We start from the raw sequence: 27,203 nt of genomic DNA, 5'->3' as shown, positions 1-27,203 counted from the left end.
AAGCTGAAAAAAGCACCTCACAGACTCAGAAAGGTGGCGAGCCTTCATGCAGCAAACATGCACACACACACACAATCACACACACACACTCAGATCCTTACCTCCCAAAGCTCCATATGGCACCTTTCAGCATGCTCTCCTTTTCGCCCATCTCCCTCAGCACTAGCAGCCGGTGGGGTCTTAAGGTGTGCTGGGACGCTGCTCGCCGGGATACAACTCCTTCCTTGGGGTTAAACAGAGAGGCGGGAAGGGGCGGGGGGAGGCGGTAATACGCCACTGAGGCAGAACTAACATGAATTCTGGGAGCATGAGTCCTGACTCGGAGGAGACCTGCTGCTGTCGCCTTTCTGCCAACTCATGAATGCGCCGCTGGGTGGCTGCAGTAGCGGCGCTTCGCCGGAAGATGGCGACAGTGTACTAAAAAAAATGACACTCAAATCTACGTTGGTTTGATATCTGCTAAAACACACTTCTAACGTTTAACAGTCACGACAGCATCCTCAAAAACACGGGTAAGGAAATGGCACAAAGCCAGATTTTTTTATTTTGTTTTATTATTTCAAACAGGAAGTAACGGTATGCACCTGAACGACGGACTCAAAGCTTACCTGAAGTTACGTTTGCTAACTGCTACACAAAGTTTATGCTAGCACAACTTCAAAAAATTGCTAAAATCTTCAAAACAATATTGTTTTGTGATGTCGTAACTCATTAACTTAAAATCTCATGCACGTTTTTGATGCTAGGTTTAAATTTGAATGACTTCCGTTATTGAAAATAACAAAATAAAAGACTCAAAATTCAAATTTTGGCACGCTAACTGAAAATGAATGCATTTAAGGGTATGTAACTGATTTTTTATGTTGCGCATAATAATGAATATAGTGTTGCGTTCAATGTTTTCAGTGTCAGATTCCTGCAGCTCTTCCTGTTTGAATACCCATTGCTTAATATTACTGTAAGATTGCCACACAGCCAGGAAAGAGCGTTAATAAAAGCTGTTTTCTCTACCCTTTTAGGTGTTTCAGACTTGGCACGTAAGGACTGAAGGCTTCATGCTTCTTCTGAATGCCATATCACCCACTCTCCCTGCCAGCCTGTCTGCTTCCTGCAGCAAAGAAGCCACCTCTGCAGACTTTAGAGACATTAATGTCCCCTGTTCGGTCGCCTCTTCCTCTTGGTGTGTTAAAACAAGAGATGCCTTTGAGTCTCTCTGTCCAGCTGCACGGGCACATTCAGATGCACTAACACTACCTCCCTGTGTTATCACTTGCTACCCTGAGAAATGACAGAGTGAGTAAAAAAGGATGGTGGACATGATAAGGGGTGGAAAAAATCTGATTTTTTTTTTTTTCACAAACTGTTTCTTCTTGCCAAGTTCAGGCAATACCCCAAATATTGCATCAAAGGTGACATTTTAGTGTGGCCTATTTTCTCTGATGCTTTGAAAAAAAAGCACTTCACTTGTTGCTTCCTTGAGTGCACGGATGGCGCTCTGTTGATTGCTCATCACTATCGCTAACTTTTCTCAATCTTCCTCTACAGCTACTGCATTTCTCCTCGCTCCCCTCCCCTCCCCCTTATGTAGAAACGCACACATAGAAACTGATGCGAGTTCCCCTATCTGTCAGAGCCAGTTCCTCCATTTAAGATGCTGACTTGTTTATGTTGGAGGGACAAGTGGATGACTTTTTCTAGCTGTTGCACTCCACTTTGAGCTTTTTTAAGGCCGTTTCTTTTAACATATATAGATGTTTTGTAGGCGGGGTAATTTTGCTTGTGGTTGATGGATACTTTCAGATAGTATAGATAGTGAGTGACACATAGAGTTGAGTGACAGCAGGGTTGAGGTGTGAAGATTGGTCTACTCTAGGCGACGTGTTGTTGCAGGCAGCCCTCACCCCCAGCAGCTCTCTGTCCTGTGCCAGCTCTCGCCGTCCTGGGCGCATAAATACATAGAGGACACAGAGGAGCAGAAGGAGGAGGAGCAGGGCCAACCATGGAGCTGTAGGGACACGCTCAGATGCCCGTGCGGATCATCAGTGGAGGAGGAGTGCCCCTGAGGAGAAGAGCTCTGCGATGAACAAGACCAAGAGGTAATTAAAAAAGCAGAGAAACTGAGAGTTTGGTGCATTCACATCAGTTTCTGAGCAACTGTCAGTCTTGAGTGTGTGTCAGCAGCAACTGTTTTGTGTTTGCAGCAGCTATGTGTGAACCCTGAGGTTTTGTGATGCACTGTGGTTTGTGCAAAGGCTCTTTACAAATGAGACAAATGAGGGTGTTTGGTTTTATTTTCATCGGGTGTTTCGTGAGAATTGTTTAAAGAAATGTGGCACACATCAGAAAGTATTTGATGTGAGTGTTTGACCTACATGTCAGCAAAAGAATCAACATGTCAAAGTATCTGTGTGTACTGCACACAAGCAGGCTGCGACAATCAACACTTGTGCGTGCCTGTTGAGCACTTCCCGCTCATCTTTCAGAGGAAATTTCTTATTCTGATCACTCCAGGGTATCTGTGTTTACTTTTCAGTTCAATATTTTTCTTGCATTTGATGTGAGATATCACTCAGACACTATATATATTTAGTAGCCTGTGTTTCACAGCACGTCTGCTGTAGTTGTGACCGCAGCTCTTATCAGATTGCCTGGAATGAAAGGCTTCTGTGTTGAATGTTAAGGTAGTCGAATGTGTCTTGTGTGTGATTTTGCTATCCAAGCTTAAGGTGGACTGATCAAGAGGGAGTGTTACTGAAATGGGTTGGTTATCTCACCTTAAAATCTTACAACAGTTTGAAATAATCATGCGTCAAGGTGAGTCACTCAAAACTTTCCCACAGCGGGAAAAGAAAGCAGACTTTGATGTGACTTTAAGAAGTGTGTTGTCCGAGTTCGTAAACTATTTTCTCACTCAAGACTTTTTTATTGCATTAATTTCTGTAGCAACAAGGCAGTGCCCTTCATAGCAGTCAAGTTTAATCTTGCTTTATGAGTCAGAACACACTCAAGACTTAAAGATTCAACAGTGACACATCTCATAAGTCTGACTGATCAGACTTTTTTGAGCACTTTCTGAGGTGTTTGACTTGTTTTTGAGAGATGGACGACAGGAAATGTGTGGAGAGAGTGGAGGAGGACATCGATCTTATGATCAGAGTGACGACACTGTAGCCTCTGTGTACGCAGCACCTGCTCTATCAGCTGAGCTAAAGTGACACCCTGTGGAAGTGATCTTCGTGCAGATGATCCAGTGATGTAGAGGAAGTGTTTAAGAAGAGATTAACTGTTAGGGAAATGAGCTGCACATTCGTAAAGGGAGAGATGAGAAGAGTATTTTTTGTGTTGTTAGCTCTGTAAGGGAGATAGCTAAGAGTCGAACCAGTGACCTTTGCTTTGAGGACTAAACCCTCAGTACATGGGGTGCATAGTTTAACAGGGAGGTCAAACTGTGCCCCAGAGAGGAAAGTGCAAAAAGGAAACTTGATTAGCACATCCATCTTTCTGGAAAAAAGCACAACCGGGCTGTGGGCTTTGGGGATGGCTACATTTCACATTTGAAGTGATACGGTACTGATGCCTGGTACCCTGCAATCGGTACTCAATGGTACCAATTTTTGGTACTTTTTTGTGTGATTATGTGGTAAAAGATACCAGTTTGTTTAATAAAAAAACTCAAACTTATTTCAATTTAACATCTTTTTCTCAGTATATAAACTTGCAATGGTGTGTTCATGTCCAGCATGGAAAATCGCCAACTCTACCACTCTCTCACAGTCACAAGGATGCATTTAGGTAACAAACATGGTATGATTTTACATTGATCAGTACTTGGTACTTCAGACAGAATTCGGTCGGGACCCCCCAGTGAGAAAATTAGAGAAAAGCGACTTGCGACAAATATAAATAAGTACAAATAAAAAATCTAGCGACTTTTTTGGTGAACAGAGGCTCCAAAATCAGGGGAGAAAAGTTTAAAAAAAGCGCTGTTTTCTCTCTTTTCCTGTTCATGCATTGTCAGCTGTACACTACAGGCGCTAGGACAGCTTGGGACACACTAGCACCCCCCCCAACCCCCCTTGGACAGAAAAAAAGAAAGATCTGGCGACCTCTAGCTACTTTTGGGTGGGCCCATAGACTGTATAAAACATGGACGTAGTCTCGCCGTCACCCGTCTGTTTTTGAAACGGAAAATAAAGCACATCGGCTATAGCGGCCATATTGGTAGTGGCAAGGGCTTCGCCTACAGCCATAGAGCGCCAGCTGTCATGTGACCCTCAGCTGTGCCTCTTATCCTAATATCCTCTGAACGGCTGCGTTAGAAAAAAAATCCTTCCCCCGTACAGTGGGAGCCGGTAGTAAAATTAGCGACTCAGACAAAAGACGTTTTTTTTTTTTGGCTTGGTGTGTCTGTGACTTCCACTACTTCCTGAGCCAGCCTCAAGCGAACACTCAACGGACAGCAGATTTTAGCACTTCTGCATTGTCTCATATTCTGAGACCGGAGGTTGCTGCTTGGGCGGGCCTTTAGCTACTTCCGATGCTGAGGAGTTGGCAACACTGGATGCACTGATCCAACCTTTCTGTCCCGATACCCATACCGATACCTGGCTTTGGGTATTGACTGATGCCGATACTGATCTGATACCAGTGTTAAATAATAACCTGCATAAGACTAGTATTGCTTCAGGTAAAAGGCAAAAAAGTATATGTATTTACTGAATTTAATATTTATTTAGACTATAAAAAATTTGAATGTTTACCAGCAATAAATGGTAATTCAGCAAAAAACAAAGAAAGTGTATCAAAGGTAACACTCCAAATCAAGTATCCAAGAGCGCAAGAGCTGATTGCCTGGATTGGTACAATGGATTGGTATCGGTGCATCCCTAATCAGTAACAGGCCGATACCAGCCTTTTTCCAGGTATTGATAGTCATAAAAGCTGCCAATACCAGCAGCCGATATTCAAAGCAAAGAAATTTTGCATTGAATAAGTCCTCCTCGCCAGTAGTTGGCGCTACATTGCTGCGGGTTGACACCACAAAGATTTGCGCCAGGCTCTTTTCCAGACAATATGGATGAACCAGGAAGAGTTAGCAGTTAAACTGTTTTAATTTGCACTTTGTTGATTAATTAAACACAAATCCTAAACTCAAACTCAATCCTAAACTCATGCTATTCTTGCGATTCGATCCTATTACGATTTTTGCTGTGCCGATTTGATTTCAATAGTGATTGTTCAATATTTACGATTTTTGTGATTTTTAGTTTGGCTTGTTAACACCAAACCATGTGAAAAAGTTGAATAATGATGTCTACAGACTACATCAGGAGCTATATTTGTCTATAAAATGCACATCATGGGAGTGAAAAGGAATCATTTTGCCCTCTGCTGGAGAAAAGTGGTAACTGTTTTCAATCCAGTTTATAAACAAAGACTAAAATGAAATATTTGAATTAAAAAAAAAAAATAGGAAAGAATCCTGATTTTGTTGTCAGAAAAAAAATCCTGTTATATCGATTTTTAATTTTGCCTCCCACCCCTAGTGACTGTGCTGTCTTTGTTAGAAATTATCTGTCACTGTTAACTGAAATTTGATGTATCAACGTACCACGTACTGTATTGGTCTGAAAAAAGTGGTATTAAATTCAGTCCCCATCGCTAGTTTTCGAACATTTTCCACACTTCACTCTCACAAACCATCCCAAAAAACTTGACAAACATTCGCTTCTATTTCCAGACACTAACAACAGCACTTTGTACAGTGACTTTATTGTTGAACCACATGGATGAACAGCTCATTGCAGTGGATGCGTCCTCTTGATGTGGAGAGGGAACAAGAACGCAGGTTGTGAGAGGCTAGAGCGAGAGAAAAAGAGCTGCACAACAAACAAGGCCTTCAAAGGGTCCCTGGCTTCAATTAATCAATTAAGGAAAGAAAGAGAGGAATTTGCATATCCCCCCACCAGTGTGAGAGCCGGAGAGGGAGAAAGGGGAGGAGGGATCTGGATCTGTGGCCAGGAGTCCTGACACGGATGGGAAAGGGAGTGAGAGCGTGATTTCCAAAGAAAGAGGGAGAAACAGTTTCCTGAATGGACTCAATAGAGCAATGATGAAGGAAGAGGAAAGGAAGGGAAGCAGGAGTTGGTGAGGAAATGAGGATAGGAAGGTCTTCCTGAAATGAAGTCACTGATGAGATGAAGCAGGAGTTTATATTTATGAGTCTATCTTCAGATTTCTCTCCTCACTGAGCAGCATAAGCATCCTTTAAGAGAAACTCAGAAAAGAGATCAGTGACTCTGTGATACCTGCAGAAGGGGATTCCCTGAAAAACGCTGTGACATCAGTAACGTTTCTCTGTCAGCACTTCTGTTTGTAGCAGTGAGTGTGTCTCCTCATATGTGTTTTCACTCTTACTCAACGACAGGGATGACGAGTTTGAAAGGGCACTCAGATAACAACTCAGACAAAATATTAACCCATAGATGTAAATTTACATGTTCTGGTCATGCATAAATAAATATGTACAGTGCTTAATGGATTTGTTAAACCCCTACCCTGTATAAAGAGTTGACTACCAACACACTGTTTATGTTTCTGTAAAGGTTAATCCACCAGGATGTGCAAACTCTTAAATCAAAATGATATATTCAAAACTAACTATGAGTTAAAGCGTATTATTATTTTGATCGACAAATTACAGCAAGGGTGTTTACTTTTATTCCTGAGCAGTAACATGTGTTTTAGTGTTTGTTTGTTAGTTTTAGATAGATTTCTGATTTTTTGTAGAATTCCATTTTTTTGGCTCAAATTTGAGGAAAAAATTCTTAAAATGTATTTGAAACTCCTCACTCCTGTTCAAAATGATGACACTGAGAGAAGTCACTGAAAAACAAAGAGAGATCATGTTCTTCATAATGTGGTTTTAAATTAATTTGCCAAACATAGCTTGTTACTTTATGATTTCAGGAGCTTATGAGAGTAATACAAAGACTGTTCATAATGAAAAATCTTAATAATAATGATCTTGAACTCTGGCATCCAAAAGGTTCAGCTGTGTTACGACTCAAAAATGAAAGCTTACGAGAGTATCATGGATTTTAGTCTGACCAGAGTTGAGAGATGTTAAATATGAACTATCTGTCTAAATATCAAGGTACAACAAGCTCATTTATAAAGCATTAATCATACAAAGAGCAATTCAAAGTGCTTTACAGGGGGAAAAACATGAACAATTCTACAGTTTCATTTAGCAGACGCTTTTGTCCAAAGCAACGTACGACACAAGCAAAATTTTACACAGAAGCTCATTTTAACCTCAGTTAGTGCGACAAAGTGCCACAAGTTGTTCGGCTGCAGGTGCTGCCATTAAGTGCAGGATTTTTTAATTCATTTATTTTTTTAAATAATGTAGAATAATCTAGCCAACAAACCACATTTAATTGCTGCTATACACTTCAACCTTCAACAACATTCAGCAATAGTGCTGAAATCAATCAATCAATCAATCAAAATTTATATATAGAGCACTTTACAACACTTGAAGTGACCAAAGTGCTTTCCAGATAAAATAAATAGTGAAATAAGAAATAAAAGCAGATTAAAAGAAAGCAACAATGGAACACGTCAGGAAAATAAAACCAGACAAAAACTGATAAAACAAAACGAAATAACATAACATGTGACCACATTATTGTGTATTAAAAGCCAGTCTGAACAAATATAGAAAAATCAATATGAGCTGAGTCTGAGACCGCGTTTCCACCACGCCAAAAACGGTCAGATCTGATAACATTTCGTTACGCTTTGGCATTGCGTTTAGATGAGACCGCATTGCATTTTGTCCAAAAACTCTTGAAAGCGCTCTCCAGAGTGGAGAGTTTTCAAAACGTTCCTTCATCGAGCCACATATAAACACAGAGGAGAGCGTTTCAGGGTGAAACGCTGGCGTGACCGCATGAGCACTTACAGTTTCAGGTGAAGGTTGTGTGCGCAGCCACAACCTCCAGTTAAGCCACCAGTAATGCGCCTCAAGTTGGATTGCCAACCGTCTCACACAATAAAACTGCAGAAAAAGGAAGAACAACCACAACAATGACGGCTGATTTCCGAGTAGCATATAAACACACATATATCCACATCGCCAACTACTGGCCTGTCATGGCCACTACATCTTGTAACTTGTCCTCTTGAGTTGTATGAACGCGAATCGTTTTCACGCCGTACTCATGTATACGCGGTTTGCTTTTGGAAACGCAAAGAAAGAATCTTAGCAGGAGTCTCCATGTAAACGTGGCCTCAGACTTTCTGAGTCATTCTACCCCTGAGGACAAAGAGGAGAAGGGTCAGATTAAGTCCCTAAATGTTCCCTGAACAGATGAGTCTTCAGACATCTCTTAAAGTAGAAAGGGACTCTGTGGATCTTATAGAGTTTGGTAATTCATTCCAACATTTGGGCAAAACAGAGGAGAAGAGTCTGGCTAGAGATTCGGAGCCGCACTGGGCTGGGAGCTGTGTAATGCTTTGCTAATGTCTTTGCTGGGCCGCGCTGTAGACGTGAATCAAATGTCAGCGGTAGACATCAGATGAACCGGACACCTTCAATCTGTGCCTGTTTGGGTTTTACGCTGTAAAATTTGTACATGATGTGCTGTTTCTGTTTTGAATTCAGAGGCCAGGCAGTGTAATGAGGCGAAGAAGAAGAGGAGGAGGAGGAGGAGGAGAGGGGTTTTGTTGTCCAGCAGGTTTCCAAACCAGCCGTCTGGAACTGGACTACCAGGGCGCACATAGATGGGGTTATTTCTGACATCCCCTCTTAGGGCTTTAAAACCTGATTGAAAGAGAGATGTATAAATGTGTGTGCTTTGTGACAGCTGTATGAAACAGCTCAGAGCTCGTGATATAAATAGAGGAGTGAGTGCTGCCATGTCCGCCTGCATCTCCGAGTGTCCCCTCATCTGTTGCACACAAAGCAAACCAACTGTTTTCGTGGGTCTGCAGTGTGAATTTGCGCAAATGTTGTGATATTCATTGTGTGTGTGCGTGTGTGTGCGTGTGTGTGTGTGTGTGTGTGCGTGTGTGTGTGTGTGTGGGCTGGTGAAATGAGCTGTGCACACATTGGTTAAGAGAAGGGGATGCAGGCCTGGTCATTCAGGGAACTTGTCACCAGTTCTGTGAACTCAGTGTTTCCTGGTAATGTCATCACATCAGCGTCTGCATAAAAAAAAATGCACACGTCCTCTTCGTATATGGTACATGCTGTCTCTTCAGACTCAAGAGGACACATATGAAAAGCTCAAAACTCTGACGGTGTTACCGCCCTGTCTGAGGAGACAAAAACAAGCAGGTATCATTTGTGGTTTTATTTTGAATGTGGCAAAGGATGGAGAATCCAACAAGTTGAGTTTCAGTTTGAAGGTCGATTTAAAAAAGAGCATTCTGGTTATTGCGTAATACAGTAAGACATTGCTAAACTGATCCTGAACTGAAGAGGAAGCATCATTTTGCTTCATGAGGAGCAGCAAATGAGCCCATTTGTTGCGTTTAAAGTTTATTTCAGAAAAAAGACTGACTCCATCAAAGAGATGATGCTCCTCAAACCCGAATGTCTGACACATAACAACACTCTGAGTCATTGACCAAAGATAAAGTCTTCATGCGCTCCCTGATCAAAACAGCCTGAGTCTGGATTGTTATTGATCACAAACTGTGATTGTAGCTAGGGACAAGCTCAGTTAAACTCAGCTGTCCTGTTAGGTCAGGGGCCTGCAACCTTCCCTTTTATAGGAGATTTGCCTCAGCTCACCTGGATTAGAGTCATTCAGGAGCCAAATTCCAAACATACAAAAAATCTAAGGAATAATTATTTCAACAAGTTTGTTTTTGTGTGTGTATGTGTGTTTATATAATTGTAGATGTGATTTCTTAGTTTTTTTTAATTTGTAATAAAATGTCAAATGTTTAAATAATAAATTTTTAGTATCAAAAATGTCATAAATTTGCAAAATTTAAAACATTTCAATAAGTTGCATGATTTAAAAAAAGGTTGCTAAATGAAATTTAAAATATGTGCAATAATTTGCAAACATTCCGCAATTGCATAAATTTGCTCAAAAAAAAAGAAAAGAAGTAATTTCAAAAAATTGGCTAGATTTTCTTTTTTCTTTTTTTTTTTTTTTAGTCCAGAAATTTTCAGTATTTAAAAAAAAAAGAAATTTTAATTATTTGCAAAAATGCAGAAATAAAAAAAAAAAGAAATTTTGAAAACATTCAAAAAATTTGCTGAATTTGCCCCCCAATTTTTTTTAAATATGTGCAAAACTTTGCCAACATTTCAAAATTTTGAAATTAATAAAATGCCAAAATTTCTTAAATGTAAAAAAAAAATAATAATAAAAGATGTTATTTCAAAAAATTGATACATTTTAATGTTTGTTTAAAAAAAAATCCCAAAATTGCAACATTTTCCAAAAATATTAAATTTAATTAATTTCCAAAAAGGCAGAAATTAAAAACATTAAAAATGCAAAATTTGAAAATATTTGCAAAAATCTTTTGAAAATTTGGAATTAATTTTCTTATTTAAAAAAAAAAAATTAAAAAAATCTTAAAATTAGCAAAAATCTAAAAAAACAAAACAAATGGAAAGCTTTACTTCAAGATGGGATGCCTTTTTTAGTTCAACGAAATGTTTACATATAAATTAATTTAGTGTCAGTGTCTTTAATCATCAATACCATGTGCAAGAAAAATAAAAATTCTTTATTTCAATAAAACTTTTTCAAAGCTTCAAGGAGTGCCTGCAAAGGAGTCAAAGAGCTGCATGAGGCTCCAGAGTCACAGGTTGCAGACCCTTGTGCTTGGTGGTTTTAGACCTTTTTGATTGTGTTTGAACACTCGTGGCTCCTTCTTTTCACTTCCCATCTGTATCTCTGAGGAGCTCCACCAATCTGTCCTCCACAGATACATCTTTTAGCAAAAACTAGGGGTAGTAAAACTATCCACGTTTCAAAAGAAAGCTGGAAAATGAGCATTTTGTCACTAGATGTTTTTTTTCTCATTGAAATTTAAAACAGCTTCTTAGAGTGAAAACACTTGATGACAAAAGTGTCACCTACAAATTTGTTGCTCTGTTTTTTACCTTGTCATTTGCTTATCTCTGTGATGCAACATTTAGCAACCATGCAAGCCACAAACTGTGCAGCTTTTCAGTGACTACACACATGTGCTGAAAAGAACTAGTTTCTGAGGAAACACTGCGTTACAATGGGTTGCAAATCATTTTACTGTAATATGACCTCATTCAAACGTTACACAATATTGTTCTCATTGAGCCGGAATTTCAGGTTGTTAGATTGAGATTGAAGCATCAATACTGCACATTCACCTGCCCTTCAGAGCGACTCTGTAAACACAGGTGTTTGTGCTTCAGACTGGTGGAAACAGTCACTACTGCTGTCACGATTAGAAACACCCCAAGAAAGAATTTAATGTCATTGAAAGGAGTTTATTGAATAGAATTCAGCTGATCAGATTTGTAAACAAATAAAAATGTATGCATATCTTGTTTTAGGATGAGAAACCCAGAACATTATGTGCTTATTATCATCTAGAAGAGACAGTTTCGACTTGCAGGATGTTGCAACGTACTCAGACGCTGACTTTCACTACCTTACCACGCTCTGCTCATCTTATTTCTAGACTCTTCATACTCTCTGTCTGTCTCACATTCACTGTTCCTTTTTTTCTATCTCTCTCTTTCAGGAAGCCAAATGTGGAGAGCCCTGGAGTGCTGAAGAAGGGGAAGCAGGTCCAAAAGAGGAGGAATACATGTCCCAGTCCTCAGGACATCCACCGGGCCCTGCAGAGCCCCAGCTCTGCTCCCAGCGCCAGCGCTGCCAGCCTGGATGAGCTCATACAGCGCTGCCTGGTCTGCTTCGGTCAGTCTCTGTCCCTACGTGTTGGCATGTGTTTCCAAAGTTTGTCATGTGACTTTACTCTTTATCACAACAGGTTATATAAATGAGGGATGAGGGTGAGTGAGGGAGAATCCAGGGTGAGGGAAACTGACGGAGGGAAAGAGGGAGACAAAGGGCAGTCTCATACAATCAGGCTTTGTTCTGGTGGGTTTCTGAGGCCAACCAGCTATTCCCATGCAGTGGTACACTACACAAATCTCTTCACTCTCTCAGGGATCTCATTTTCTCACACCTCACTGGTGAGCTCATCCAAATCACTAAGAGTCAGTTAAAATACCTGTAGAGGTTTCCAGCTCATAGATATTTAAGATATTCATTGCAGAGCCCTGAAAATTAAAGTGTTTAGAGGCAGTGTTGCCAGATTGGGCGGTTTTCCGCCCAATTGGGCTACTTTTGATTACATCTTGCGGGGAAAAATGTATTGGGCGGGTATATAATATTTGGGCTGCTTTTGCCAACATCTGGCGGGTTTTTTATATTGTGGAAACAGCACAACAAACTGTTATTTTCTGGTTTAAAAACAGTACAGCGTGCTCTCTCGTCTCAAAGGTGGAAGGTGGCTGTTCATGTAAATATACGATCTCCATGTCCATAGTAATCGTTTTACCGGTGTTCTGGTAAATAGCAGGTGGTTGATGTTACTGCTGCTGTGTTAACTTGGGCCTGGCACTGGGATACATGAGATGCATTTTTCCCACATTTTCTGTGACATGCACTGTCTGTAATGATAAAACCTGCAATTTGGGCTTAAATGTTTAATACTGTAAATGCATTTAAATCCACGTTTATTAAAATATTAAATGTTTTTGTGTGTAAAACACTATTGGGCGTTTTTTTGCGGAAGTGGGCAGATTTTGGAGCGTGATTGGGCGGAAATAGCTCAACCAAATCTGGCAACACTGTGTAGAGGTTATTTTTCCCAATCTAAGAGACTGGAAAGGGACACTTATGACGTCTTTTAACAGGCATTTCCTGCTACTTGCGTGTGGATCTAAAAGGAATCAAGTCTGGTGTTTGCTGAGTTTGAATCAATAAGAAATGTTTCAATCTATTACTATTGTAAGTCTCCGCCCTTAACGGTTCCCTTATCGATTCTTTGCACTGTCTCGGAGCTGCCGGACCTTACGTCAGCTAGTCTGACGCAGCTATCTTAGCTTAGCAGCTGCTAACAGTTTCCCAAGAAAACCCTGGTTCAGAATTTTCCGCTGGAAGAACGCCACACACGTATTAGTGTACATAACTGTCTCACAATAGATTCCTATTTAATGTATTCAACATGGTATAAATCTCCGTATTTACCAAAAACGATGTAAACAAAACAGCGCTAGCTTGGTGCTAACGTATATGGGGAATTGCATTGACATGCTAGCGGTTAGCATACATCGGTACACCCCAGGCTCCATAATTGAATTTCAGCTTTCAGCACAGAAACATATCACAGTAACTCTTTGTAAAAATAAATCTTGAGACCTCCAAATGCCAAAACAATAACAGGGAAATTAAAGAAAAGTTACAAACAGGCTAACGGCTGGCTTCATAATTATGGCAAGGTTCCAAACAACTCAGAGTAATGCTGTACTACTTCAAGACACTAGAATTCAAGGCCTACTTCAGTCAGTAACAATACATCAAAGTCACATGACTTGCAAATTTTACTTATTTAGTGACCAAATTCATATATATATATTTATAAACCCAAATAAATGTTGTTGACACAGAAAAACCTGGAAAGCAGATGTTTTGTTCAGAGAAAATTCACAGGATTAATTGATAAGAGAATGGATAAGGAATCTGAACAATAAGCAGATTCAATCAGGGCATTGATATTAATGAAATATTATCGATAACCATCCCTAATCACATGCAGTCATATTCCCAATTTGAGAGAAAAGGGTATTTTGTGCATTAAGCAGTGGACACTCTTGACTGTTGATTATCTGGCTTTTTCTACTGTTGGGAGGCAGAAAAATCAATCAATCAACCTTATTTTATTTAAAACAGCTGCTGTGGGTTGTCAAAGTAAACACACACACAGTTACACTTACAGTTAGTTTATTTTTCACTATTCAAGTAGAAACAAACACAAAAGATCTCGCTGCACTGAACCCGTATGAACTGACCTGCCTGGCCACTCAGCCTCGGTTTCTGTTGTCGCTCTTTCTGTTTTTAATCACTACATTAATCCGCCTCTGTGTTTTAACGCAGATTCAGAGGGTAAGCTCTCCAGCCAGAGAGGGACCCAGTTAGTCCACATGACCCTGATGATGCACAGCTGGGTCGTGCCTTCTCAGATGTTCGCCCAGAAACTCCTCAGCATATATCCTTTCCCACGTCACTCTGTGCAGGACTCGGGTCCCAGGAGTGTACTGCACTTGCTCACATGTTCACGTGGATTAATCAGATCAGGGAACAAGCGTGGCTTTGTGTTGTGCTCCTGCCACAAAGCAGATTTTAAGTATAGATCTAAATTTAGTGTTGATTGTGGTGCCATATGAGCGGAGTGTGTTTTTGGATCCTTGACTGTCTCCCTCACCTATAAGGACTGTCCTCCAGACAAGAGAGGACAGAGGAGGACTCAGGTCTGCCACTTCATCAGGTGAGTATGGATGCCAGGCGTATGACTGTTGCAAAACTGGTTCTCCTTCTCTTATTGTGGGTGGTAAACATATTTTCTGCTTGGTGGCAAGGCAGTGGACAAGCCAGTTCCCGGTGGTTTTTGAAGCAGACCCCCTCCTGGAGCAGACCATGGGGGACCTGTGGGCACTGGTCCGGTCGGACGGGGAGGAGAGGCACTCGCAGTTCATCGACACCTCCTGCCTGTGAGATATGATGTGATTTGATTCAACACAAGCCCGGGGGAATTTCTGTTTGCTTGTTTGACCAAACATGTTTCTCCTGTCAACAGAAAATATCATTTTCTATAAATAGAAAATCGTGACTTTCTTGTTTCAGAAGCCCTCATGTGAGCATATTCCAGGCTCCGTCGCCCTCTGTGAAGAAGAGGAAAGTGTCTTTGATCTTCGACCACATGGAGCCGGACGAGATGGCTGAGCACCTCAGCTACCTGGAGTTCAAAAACTTCTGTAACGTCTCCGTAAGTTCACCAAATAACCTCAAACATCTTCTTACTTTGAGGAATCAGCTCTTCAGTGATTGTGCTCTGATCTCTTCTAGTTCCTGGACTATCGAAGCTACGTGGTGCGAGGTTCGGTGAGGGACAACCCGGCTCTGGAGCGCTCAGTCATGATGTGTAACGGAGTGTCCCAGTGGGTCCAGCTGATGATCCTGAGCAGACACACGGCCCAGCAGAGAGCTCAGGTCTTCACCAAGTTCACTCATGTGGCTCAGGTAAACAAACAGCTGAGAGGAAATGACTCCTCACCTCTTTTCACCTCTTTTCACCTGCACAGTCAGCATATCTAAGCTGATCTTTCCTCTGCAGAAACTTCGAGCGTTGCAAAACTTTAACACTCTAATGGCAGTGACTGGAGGCCTCTGCCACAGCTCCATCTCTCGGCTCAAGGACACGGCGAACCTGCTGCCTCCTGATGTAACGAAGGTATTTTGGTGATTTAACATCACTACAAACCACACTGTTAGCACTATGAGATGAGATCTGTTCATAAAAGAAGTAAGAAGAGTGTGCTAGGAGAGGTCACCAAAAAAACTTTATCTAAGATAATCAAATACTTCAAAAAAGAAATGAACTCTAGACACTTAGTCTTGTCTTCTTCTGAGATGGGAAGCTTGTGCATGGAACTACGTGGCTGTTTACAGCCAAAAACAGAGCAGTGATGGCAGTGATGGCTGCTGGAGCAGCAGCGGGGAGAAGAGTGGGCGGGGAGGGGTTCTGGGGTATCTGCTCTGGTGGACCAATCAGGTCAGACTTGCTCCTGATTGGTCAAAAAAGGGAATCGCTGAAGTGGGCAAATCCCCAAAATCCAAACAGCTCGTTTTAGGTCAGGATTTTACGTTCACAGGCACTACTAAGTACAGGTTTGGTCATTAAATAAAAACAAGGCCTCAGATGTCCTTGAAATGTCTTCAATGAATCTTTAAAAGTCTTCAGATAAATTGACGATAAAAATCACGTTAGAGTAACCAACAATTGTAGTTGGAGAAGGGACTCTGTCCAAAATCCCTAACCTTATGTAATTGATGTGGCCTTTTTCCTATTTGTGTTTATTGTGAAGATGGTCTTAAATTTAATTTCAAACGGCATTAAAAAGTCTTAAAAAGCCTTAAATTTATCTTACCTTAAGCTTTAGGAACCCTGTATTATAGCTTTCATTATTTCTAACTCCCAACCTATTGATGTTTGTGATTAAATCAAACAGTTTTTGAATTTTTCGCCTATGAATTGAGTGAAATGTGGGTGCATTTACTATGAATTTCTTGGAGCACGGATAGCCAAGTAGATGGCCCCTAGGTCAGGCTCCATGAAGTTTGTCCCCAACTGGGTGGCCCCAGTTTGAATCCAGCCTGTGGCCTCTTTCCTGCATGTTACTCCCCAATATTTCCCTGTACCTGCTCCATCCATGGTCCTCTCCTCTCTGATTAAAGGCATTAAAGCCCCAAAAATTACATTTAAAAGTTACTCTGTTTCTATTGCAGACTTGGCAAGGAATATTGGACCAGAACCATGCTATTACAATTTAATTCAATTCATTATATATATATATATATATATATATATATATATATATATATATATATATATATATATATATATATATATATATATATATATATATATATATATATAAATGTTTGTCCCAGTGGGAAATTAAAAGCAAACAAAGCAGTAAAACATATGATATAATTGGTCAATTTAAATACAACTTGACTAAATAATATATAATGTAAAATATAAATAAAAAATAAATATGAAACAAGTAAATGAAAATAATAAATAAAAAATAATATATACATATATATATATATATATATATATATATATATATATATATATATATATATATATATATATATATATATATATATATATATATATATATATATAAAAATGTAAATATAAATAAAAATAAATATAAATATATAAATAATATAAATAAAAAATAAATGAATATTATAAATAAAAATAAAGATATAAATTAAAGTAAAAATATGAATATAAATAAGAATAAAAATGTTAATGGATGGTGATCAGACTAACAGTTTTAAACAGACTTTGTGCAGCTGTGACCAGATATGAGGATAGATAGAATAGATATGAGTGTAGGAACAAGAAATAACTATAAATGAACAGAGGTGTGCCCAAGTCGGCAAATACTAAATGATGATTTAAAGAGGGCAAATAGTGAAATAACAAATTGATACTGAGTAATTGAACAATAAAAAAATGAAAAGTAGTTTGTTATGTGCCGACAAAGATGTAGTGGAATACATTTTTGATTACATTTTATCTTCTTTGGTTACTGAAATGTGTATCTTGTGTCATTTTACATTTAAAAACTAACTGTAAGCACACATGAGAGTCTCATTCATCTTTCATTCATTGATCTGTGTCTACCTTCAGGCCCTGAGTGAGATGACAGAGCTGCTCTCCTCACGCAGCAACTACAGCAACTACCGTCAGGTTTACAAGGAGTGCACCGGCTTCAAAGTCCCCATCCTGGGCGTCCACCTGAAAGACCTGATCTCCCTGAACGAGGCCCTGCCAGACTACGTTGATGAGGACAAGATCAACCTGAGCAAGCTGCAGCACCTGTACAGCAACATCAGCGACCTGCTGGCCATCCACAGCAGCACGCCGCCGTTTGAGGCCAACAAAGACCTCCTGCACCTGCTCACAGTACGACACAGCGCCTGTTTCTCTTTCATCAAATTTCTGAAAAGAACCATCCAAGAATATCTGAAGTTGTGTTCCTTTAATGCTTCAGCTCTCTCTAGATTTATACTACACCGAGGATGAGATTTATGAACTTTCGTACACCAAGGAACCCAAAAACCCCAAGATCCAGGTCAGTGAAGCTTCATGTGTCTCTTTGAAGTTTAGATTTATCTCTGGCCATCAGGCTCTCATTATCTCAGCCTCTTTCTGTCGAGGAGGGACACTTGTGTACTCTCTGTGGGTGTAACATCTTCAAAACATAAGCACACACTCCGTGCTCAGACACACCAACCTCAACCACATCAAAGTGCTATACGTTAGGCGAGCGTATCATGTGGTGGGTGTGCTCTGTTTTTTTCTTCTTGCTTCGTACATGTGCAGTCTGCTGCGTCTCATCTCTGTAACTGTTGCTCCACAGCCGGTCGCACCGGTAAAAGCCCCCGTGGTGGCAGAATGGGGTTCAGGGGTCACACCCCGGCTCGACCCTGACACCATATCGAAGCACGTCAAACAGATGGTGGATGTGAGTATGTGACTCTGCAGCAACAGTCTGTCTTTCACTTCCTTATTAGTCGATGTGCTAAAGCAGAACTAACCAACTGGCCCCTGACAACTGAACACTGACTCCTCTGTCGCCCCCTGCAGTCCATAATGAAAAACTACGACCACAACCAGGATGGTTACATCTCTCTGGAGGACTTTGAGAAAATAGCTGCAAACTTCCCCTTTTCCTTCTGCACTCATGAAACTGACAGGTGAGGAAGCTGGGACACACACTCAGAGGCCTCTGAAGGGGCTGCAGGAGGGTGGACTGTGTTTTCAAGACAACAAAAAACAACTCTTACTCACCTTTGTGTAACGTGGGAATTTTTCCCCCAGGGAGGGACAAATCAGCCGAGAGGAAATCACCTCTTACTTCATGAGGGGAATGTCGGTGTGTGCTAAGTTGGGCTACAACTTCAGTGACGTGCATAACTTCCATGAAACTACGTACAAGAGGCCGACGTTCTGTTGCATCTGTGGAGGATTTGTGAGTATCCACCGTACTTAATTTTAAATTTATAACTGCTTAATCAAAATCTGATATAAAATGAATTGCGTGCTCTCTTGTAGCTGTGGGGAGTCATCAAACAGGGATACCACTGCAAAGGTAAGATCTCTATTCTTGAATTTCAGGAGAGTACACTGCAAAAACTGAAATCTTATCAAGTGTTTTTAACCAAATTTCATCAGAAAATTCACCTAACAAGTCCAGAAAAAGTCTTATTTCAAGTTATTTAAAGACAAAAATGAGGTCTGAATTGCTTGTAACTAGGGATGCATGATATGCATGATATGTATCAATATCGGTATCAGCCGATATGTTGAACGATCTTTCAAGACCCAAACAATATTGTCCGATTATGCAAACACCAAAAACTACCTAAGAAGACTCTTCTTTTATGTTTCTCTTCCTGTTTTTGATCCAAAAAACAAACAAAATGTACTTTTTTTGATCACATTCATCTTTGGTGCTCCATCATTTGATCCTCTCCATGATCTCTGTCGTCTTTTCTCACGATCATGCCGCTCTTTCTCTGTGAACTACCTGGACACATCATCTGTGCCAAGTTTTTTTTTTTTTTTTTTAATTTTTCCAATATTGATATCTGTAAATATCGGTAAAAGGCCTTAACAGCAATATCAATAGTGTATATCAGTGTCGGCCTAATTTTCATATCAGTGCATCCCTACTCGTACGACAGTGTATCAGGGCCAGTAAAGAAATATCCATCCATCCATCTTCTGCCGCTTATCCGGGGTCCGGTCGCGGGGGCAGCAGCCTAAGCAGGGAAGCCCAGACTTCCCTTTCCCTAGCTACTTCGTCCAGCTCTTCCCAAGACGTTCCCAGGCCAGCCGAGAGACGTAGTCTCCCCATTGTGTCCTGGGTCTGCCCAGGGTCTCCTCCCAGTGGGATGTGCCCTGAACACCTCACCAGGAAGGCATCCAGGAGGCATCCTCATCAGATGCCCAAGCCACCTCATCTGGCTCCTCTCAACGCTGAGGAGTAGCGGCTCTACTCCGAGCTCCTCCCGGATAGTCGAGCTTCTCACCCTATCTCTAAGGGAGAGCCCGGCCACCCTATGGAGGAAGCTCATTTCAGCTGCTTGTACCTGCGATCTTGTTCTTTCGGTCACTACCCAAATCTCATGACCATAGGTGAGGGTGGGAATGAAGATCAACCGGTAAACAGAGAGCTTCGCCTTCCGGCTCAGCTCCTTCTTCACCACGACATAAAGTGGAATATTTACGACTTTATAAACCAGTAAATTTGCGAGTTAATGAAGTCACAAATTTACGACCTTGTAAAGTCGTAAATTTACTGGTTTATGAAGTCTTAAGTCCCGGATGTTAGTTGATGCACAGGGGATGCCACACTTGAGAGATGCAGATGTGATAGCTGAAAAAAGCTAAGCTTAAAAAAAACAATTGTAAAATTGAAGGTTGTTTTGTGACAGATATGGGAGATATCAGGTGTTTTCATGTGTCTTTCTACGATTTATTTGTTCACCTGTGATCTACTAAGAAGTCTGAGTGGACTGTGAAATGTAATCGATTGCTCTGATCTCTGCTGCAGAAGCACAAGATCGCCTGTTTACTTTTTTTTCATTCCTTCTATTAAATGCTCCTGAGGAGGAAAGTTCAATGATTCGCTCTTTCGTTCGTGTCCTGTTGAACCACATACCCCATCTGTAAAGCTCGGAGATGTAACCATCGATATCCCTGTATCTACTTATCGGATAAACACCTCCTCAAGTTCAGTGTGCTGCTTTCTTCTGAACAGCCCCATGGCACGACAACGTCTTTTCAGACTCTGACTGCTCATACGAATGTGATGACTCTGGGCTAAAACCAGTAGTAGCTCGTTATTGCTGAGACTAACTCGGAAGTACAATCTGATGAGGCTGTCAATTCAGTCCATGTTGCAGTGAAGTATGTAACAACCTACACATTCGAAGCCACATACAAGTCTTTGAGAAATTGGACTTTGCTTGTCTATAAAGTCTTAAAATTCCAACTTTATATTTATATTTATAAAGTATAAATTTTATTTTTTTTCATTTCTTTAAGTGGCCCTAACATGCTGTCGTACTACTTGTGACAAGTGAACAGAAAATAATGGAGCAAGACAAAAGTTAATTGTGTTAAGCCATTTTTCTAGTTACAAGCAAACTTTCGAGAAACTTTTCCTGTACCTTTGGCAGATTTTTTTACCCATTAAAAGCAATTCAGACCTCATTTTTGTCTTTAAATTTCTTAAAACTAGACATTTTCCTGGACTGGTCAGGTGAATGTGGCTCATATCAAGTAAAATAAGACAGTTTTTACTCAAAATAAGACAAAAACACTTGGTAAGATTTCAGATTTTTCCAGAGTAATCAGACTGAGCCCAGCAGGATGATGTTTCTCATATACCTCTTGTGTCATTTTCTCATGTAAGTCTTTGTATTTTCTCCTCAGCCTGTGGTATAAACTGTCACAGACACTGCAGAGACCTGGTGGGAATGGAGTGCTCAAAGAAACACAAAAACACAACTGGGTCCTGTCCATGCACGCCTGGCCCCGACTTCAGGAGTAAAGGCAGCAGCTGGAGTACGTCCTTCCTTCACTTCACTGGAAAAACTGAAATTTTATCAAGTTTTTTTGTTTTATGTTCAGTAGAAAATGTCTTTTTAGACTCAATATGAGCCATATTCACCTGAGCAGTCCAGAAAAATGTCTTATTTAAAGTTAAACAACATTTTTCTGGACTGATCAGTTGAATGTGGCTCATATCAAGTATAACAAGACAATTTTTACACTTGATAAGATTTCACTTTTGCGGTGCCAGAATTAAAACCTCAAATCAGAGTGTATGACATGAGCTAAACCTGGTTTATCATCACCTGCCAGGCTCAGAGGAGGAGGCCTTCATCTTCCCTCAGAGTAACGAGACGGGAAACAACAAAGCACCACCTCTCTGGCCGAACAACATCGGCGACTCTACGTTATCGGACCGCTCCACGCAGACAGACCCAGGAGTGTGGACACCTGAGCAAAGGGACCAAAGAGGAAACCACCACAACTCACTTCTTCATGCATCCCCAGAGAGACGGGTGAGACGGGGCATGAGTCACACAGGATGTTTCTGATTCATTTCCAGGGTTGAAGCTTATTTGTTTGCCACAAATGCTCATGACATAAGCAACTGAGAGATTCGCTCTCAGTCTAAACCCCTGGAGAGTCTCAATGTGGGTCTGTTTTACATGGAGAAAAATTTCTTTTTAGACTTGATATGAGCTACATTCACCTGACCAGTACAGAAAAAAATCTTGTTTTGAGTTATTTAAAGACAAAAATGAGGTCTGAATTGAACAATGAAACAATTCAGACCTTGTTTAAGTCTTTAAACAACTTGAAACAAGACATTTTTCTGGACCAATGACTTGAGTGTGGCTCATATCAAGTATAGCAAGACATTTTTTACTTCGGGTACGCTCAAATCCTACGCCAAGTCTAAGTTTGCGTACGCAAGTTTCATGTCAGTGGAGAGTGTGGTGCAGCGAGGGAAAACCGTCTGTAGAGGAGCATCATCAGATCACATGAGCACAAAACATTTTCAGCAATAAAAACTGATGTTTTTAGATTAATATTTAGCTCCTTGAATTAGATATGACACCAAGAATGTTTCTAACATTTCACTGTTCTTCCGCTCAATCTTTAAAATACTTTGCTATGAAAGAGCAGCGCGAGCTGTCAGCTGATTTCTCCCCATAAAAAATGTATTTCCTCTATCGGTTTACTTAAAAAATAAAGTAGAGATGCTGTCATTGCTTTTTAATACACTCCCATGTCTATTATAAAGTATCTGCAGAGAACATTCAGAGGACACTGGATCAAACTTTTGGCCTGGATCTCTTTAATTAAGCTGTACTGATTACAGGATTTACTGTGAAGATTATTATTTACTCCTCACAATATTATCATATAAATGTGAACTGTGTGTGGAAAAGTGACTATTTTATAAAAAAAAGACGTTCATTTACACAAGATTATAACCTCTGTGCTCGTCTCGTGGTATGAATAATCATAAAACTCCAGTCTACCCAATTGACACACTTCAGCTCCACTCCCTCCTCAGTCTGTTACAGGTTCAGGCTGGAGTCTGCAGCTTCTTTCAGAGCTCAAACACATTTTTAAAAGCCAAGTCAAGTCACGGATTGATTAATCAAGGTATAAACGAGGGCTGTGTAAATTAGGCTGCCAAACAACACGGCGTCATTTCCTCTCTACCTCCGTTGCTATGGCGTTGTTGATTACCAGCATGGCGAAGTTTCCCTTTTTCCCGTAATGTATCCCTCCATGTTGTAAATCCCATAGGTTCGGCCCCCTGATCCTTGATTTTCTGGGGCGTGTCATTTAAATTCCTATTGTTTTTAGCCACCATATTCAGCATCAGCTGATCAGGGGTACGCACAATTTATAAATCACACGTGAACGTTGCTGTAGGATTGTTTTTACACCCAGATCTGCTCCAATTCTCTCACAAGATTGATAAATGAGGGCCATTGTGTGCATTTCCTGGAGACCAAGCCCCCCGGGTTGTAAAATTTAGTGACGCCCCTGTTTTACTAAATATCACAAACTTTTCAACATATTCGATATTTTCAGATCTTAAACTTGGAACTATAGATGCATTTGCTCCAGGTTATCAAATATTTCATATCATTTAAAAATTAAAATGCGGCACTTTTCTCCACAAACTCACTTTTTTTGGAGATCATTAGGTGTTTGTTTTTGGTTTGCTGCTTCTGCACATAAAACCTCAAACCTGCCTCTTTCCAACAGCATGAAGGGAAATAACCAAACCCCTTTGACACTGAAAAGCTTCTGATAACTCTTCATATTTTTTTCTGTTTTCGTCATTTTTTAGGCGAACACGCTCCCCCAGAGATCCCGCGGCTGCTCCATGCCCGGCTCCTTCCTGCAGGAGAAGATGGAGGAGCTACATCTCTACAAAGACAAGAGCAGAGAGCCGGACTGAGAGCTCCGTCATCAAACCTCTCATGGACTAAATATGCAGACGCCACCACACTGTTCCTGACAGACTTCTGTCTGTGCAGCTGGTGACGAACTGAACCCTGTACTGCCATTAAAATAAGAGTGCCAGCAAATCTCACACAGACTATCTCATCTTTCCACCATGGTAGTGACTCCATTTTGACTTTGTTAGTCTTATTAGTTTTGTTTAGGCTTCAAACATCTTTTTTTCCCTCCAAATGTAAATTATGAATTTCATATTGTGTTTGTAGAACTGGTGTGTCATTTCTCTGGTGCTACGTTTCAATACAACCTCAAGCCTTAACACTCGCGTTGTGCATTCCTTAAAGTTAACACGCTGTTACACCTCGTGGACACAGCTAGATGGTCTGCTGTGGCTGGTAGGTGTTAGACAATTTGCAAAAGCCTCAACACAATGGAAGTTAAGAGGTCACAGAAAAGTTGTGAAAGTGAGTAAATGATTGTTTTCTCTTTAACTTCAGCTACGATAAATAGAGCTATAATACCAGGAGAGAGCCCATGCATGCACGGGGAGAACATGCAAACTCCACACAGAAAGGCCCACCAGCCAAGCTGGGAATCCAACCGGTGACCTTCCTGCTGTGAGGCTACAGCGCTAACCGTTGTAGGGGTTTTTTAAAGCACTTTTCTTAACACTCAAGGTCACTTTACAATTTAATAAAACACACTTAAGAAGAAACAACACAAAAGCACAAATAAAAAAACAAGTGGATCAATCTTTATTAATACAAATATTCAGGCACATGTAAAAAAATTTGTAAACCTCAAATCTCAGAAGCATACAGTAGATCAGGTTTATGTTTCTTTAAATCAAAAATCGAATCTATTTAATCTTTGTTTTGATTTCTAAGGTGGGCAGTCACTTTAGAGAGGGGGTGGCCAACCTGCGGCTCACGAGCCACATGCGGCTCTTTGATCCATTTATTATTGTTATGAGTAGTGGTGTACCAATCAATCTAAATTATTGATATATTGATGTTGTGATCAGTACTTAGATGATGAGATTGATACTTAAGTTTCAGTTTCTTTTCTCTACATCGCACATGTGCTCATAGCTATCTAGATAGATAGATGGATGAAACAATTTGTCTCTTCTGCAGTAAAAACAAAAATTTGTCTTTGTCACGGCTCTTGGTACGAATTGAAACACGCTTACACGCTTGATTTTCATCTTATATCCTTTTGTTTACGTGTGAGAGGAAGTGTGTGTGATGTGGCTCTTTGTAATACTACGGTAATTTGGGGGGCTTTTAGAGAAAAAGAAAACTAGCTAACTAACTAAAAACTCCCTCTTGTACAACAAATAAACCAGCAGACTCGGTCCAGCTCTGACTCAATCACATTAAATGATTCTGACAGAATTAAAGAGTGTGTTGGATGGATTCAAAGATAAAGAGATAAACGTGAAAACAAACAGCTAAAGACAATGAATCAACAGGCATCATCCAGTTTTTTTTGGAAGGTTCACAAAAGTCTCAGGTTTTGTTTTTAGGTGCATGGATCTGGATTAGGTACAGGTCTACAGCGCTCCACAACAGCTTGGATCCCTCCCATGTTGACACCCCTGAACGTGCCGGTGATGATCATTTCTCTGGTCTGTCCGTTATTGTATGTGCGCTTGAGGTTGGCGGTGTAGGGGATTGCTGCGTGGTATTGCCGACCCATCATTGAGATTTTGCAGGAGTGGTTTGGGGGGACAGTTTGCTGGACAGACACAGTGTACGTTTGTGACTTGACCACAGTGGTTCCCCAGGAGAACTCGTGTGTTTTCTCCACACCAAGCTTAATTTTAACTCCAATGATAGGGATAGAGGCAGTGATGCTTTTCAGGTAGGTAGTTGAAGTTGTGATGTCCCAGCGTTTCTCCTCCTGAAATGTTTCTGAGAGTTCAACTGTTTTTTCAACAGGGCTGCATTCATTGTTGATGATGGTGGACTGGCGTATGACCTGGGGAGGATGCTCTGTGGGTGTCACATCTAAGTTATAGCTTACATTGTACATTTGTTCACTGTCGTAATTTTTGTTGACAGTCAGGACATCGTAGTAATTGTAGAAATACTCCGTACCACGCCAGGGAAGGAAGAAGGCTTCGTGTATCGTACCAAGACCGTACTTATTCTTCCCAACATATAAATCTCCCCCGTAGAAGGTCTGGACTGAGTGCTGAGGCACGCTACTCCATGAATCACTCTGCCATTCCAGGATCTCGAAGTTGTCTTTGTTCACCAGTAACTGAAAAGGATGGCCTCGATGCTCTTTCCCTCCATGGGGATAATAGCAATAAGGTCCAAACGATGGATTAAAGAAACCTGAAAAGCATGCGTATTTGCAGACATAGTCAACACGATCTGTGTAACTGATGTAAGTATAATAAGCACCAGGGAGGACAAGTCCATATGAAGTCTGCCAAGTCAGAGTGGAGCCCTGGTATCTGACAGAGGACCTTGCTGATTTGTCCATCTGAAGCTCAGCTGGAGTCAGCTGAACTAACAGGGATCTGTTGGAGGAGGTTTCAGCTGTGTCCTCCAAGTCTGAGGGGGATAAGAAAGGAAGGAATTGATCACAGGTCTGCAGCCTTTTCTGCATCATCTTCCTGCATCACAGGAGGCTGCAGGGTAAAGTCTGTAAGGTCTGAATAAACTGACCCTTAAAACTCCCTATAACAAAATTAAATAATAATACCTTGTGTGGTCTGTGACGTGTTCCTCTGGATGTCCTGCAGAGTGGCTGAACTCAGAGCCAACAGGACCAACAACAGCAGCCACATGGAGAGCTTCATGACTCTGAGTCTCTGTTTTTACCAGCCTGTAGACATCAGAGGACACACAGCTCTCTCTGGTACTTTATTAGAGAGCACAATAATGGTTCAAATGTACAAATTGTTAAATGGTTTATCAAGCTTGTTAGTTTTATTCTAAATGGCTAACACCAAAAACATCCTTCATCTATAAGTATTTATGAATACAGTGTGTGATAATCTACATGACAGCAGCAGCTTCACATTGATTTTTAAACAGCTCACAGCATTCACAGAGGTGAAAACAAACTGAAACTTACCTTTGCAGTCTTAATGCTTTGCTTCAGATGCCTTCCCCCCCAGGCTTCTTTAAATACTGCTCCTGCTTGATGGCTGAGCCATAAAAAAAAGTCTTACCTGAATAAATTTAATCAGTCACGCATTAGAGTTTAAAGAATGTGGCATGTGCGTGTTTTTTTTTTTTTTTTTTTTTTTTTAATATTAACTCTGAATCTTTCCAGTACTGAAACGC

General features: G+C 40.6%; 3 protein-coding genes across 13 annotated transcripts in view; 1 reads left to right on the top strand and 2 right to left on the bottom strand.

The window, feature by feature from the left end:
• The window catches only part of ryr1b (ryanodine receptor 1b (skeletal)), a 102,393-nt gene extending 102,085 nt beyond the window's left edge, over positions 1 to 308 (bottom strand). For all 9 annotated transcript variants that reach the window (XM_074679029.1, XM_074679034.1, XM_074679035.1 and 6 more), the window contains exon 1: positions 102 to 308. The gene's annotated coding sequence lies outside the window, so the exon portion shown is untranslated. The remainder of the gene's footprint in view (positions 1 to 101) is intronic.
• On the top strand, positions 285 to 24,206 carry rasgrp4 (RAS guanyl releasing protein 4). Of its 3 annotated transcripts, XM_074679041.1 has the most exons (19): positions 285 to 512; positions 1,020 to 1,293; positions 1,929 to 2,096; positions 11,764 to 11,939; positions 14,184 to 14,295; positions 14,512 to 14,574; positions 14,666 to 14,797; positions 14,931 to 15,072; positions 15,153 to 15,326; positions 15,421 to 15,537; positions 17,518 to 17,793; positions 17,882 to 17,962; positions 18,251 to 18,355; positions 18,478 to 18,587; positions 18,712 to 18,862; positions 18,946 to 18,982; positions 21,334 to 21,465; positions 21,766 to 21,968; positions 23,786 to 24,206. In XM_074679041.1, the coding sequence occupies exons 3-19, from the start codon at positions 2,080 to 2,082 to the stop codon at positions 23,894 to 23,896; spliced, it is 2,139 nt and encodes a 712-aa protein (XP_074535142.1). In that variant the 5' UTR covers positions 285 to 512; positions 1,020 to 1,293; positions 1,929 to 2,079; the 3' UTR covers positions 23,897 to 24,206. The 3 variants fall into 3 exon arrangements, with proteins under 3 accessions (XP_074535142.1, XP_074535141.1, XP_074535143.1); XM_074679040.1 differs by lacking the exons at positions 285 to 512; positions 1,020 to 1,293 and having other exon boundaries at positions 1,326 to 2,096; XM_074679042.1 differs by lacking the exons at positions 285 to 512; positions 1,020 to 1,293; positions 1,929 to 2,096; positions 11,764 to 11,939; positions 14,184 to 14,295 and having other exon boundaries at positions 14,524 to 14,574; positions 14,670 to 14,797.
• A 1,216-nt stretch (positions 24,207 to 25,422) lies between these two features.
• LOC141797885 (natterin-3-like) lies at positions 25,423 to 26,713 on the bottom strand. The gene is made up of 2 exons (XM_074679574.1): positions 26,617 to 26,713; positions 25,423 to 26,465 (listed from the first exon to the last, which is right to left on the bottom strand). Exons 1-2 carry the CDS (start codon positions 26,711 to 26,713, stop codon positions 25,423 to 25,425), a joined length of 1,140 nt encoding a protein of 379 aa, XP_074535675.1.
• Between the last annotated feature and the right edge of the window lie 490 nt (positions 26,714 to 27,203).

Source organism: Halichoeres trimaculatus, unplaced genomic scaffold (assembly GCF_033239565.1).
Source record: "Halichoeres trimaculatus isolate MK-OKI-2021-1 unplaced genomic scaffold, fHalTri1.1 fHalTri1_scaffold_9, whole genome shotgun sequence".
In the NCBI taxonomy this organism is placed as follows: Eukaryota; Metazoa; Chordata; class Actinopteri; order Labriformes; family Labridae; genus Halichoeres; species Halichoeres trimaculatus.
This window is presented reverse-complemented; position numbering and strand designations above follow the sequence as displayed.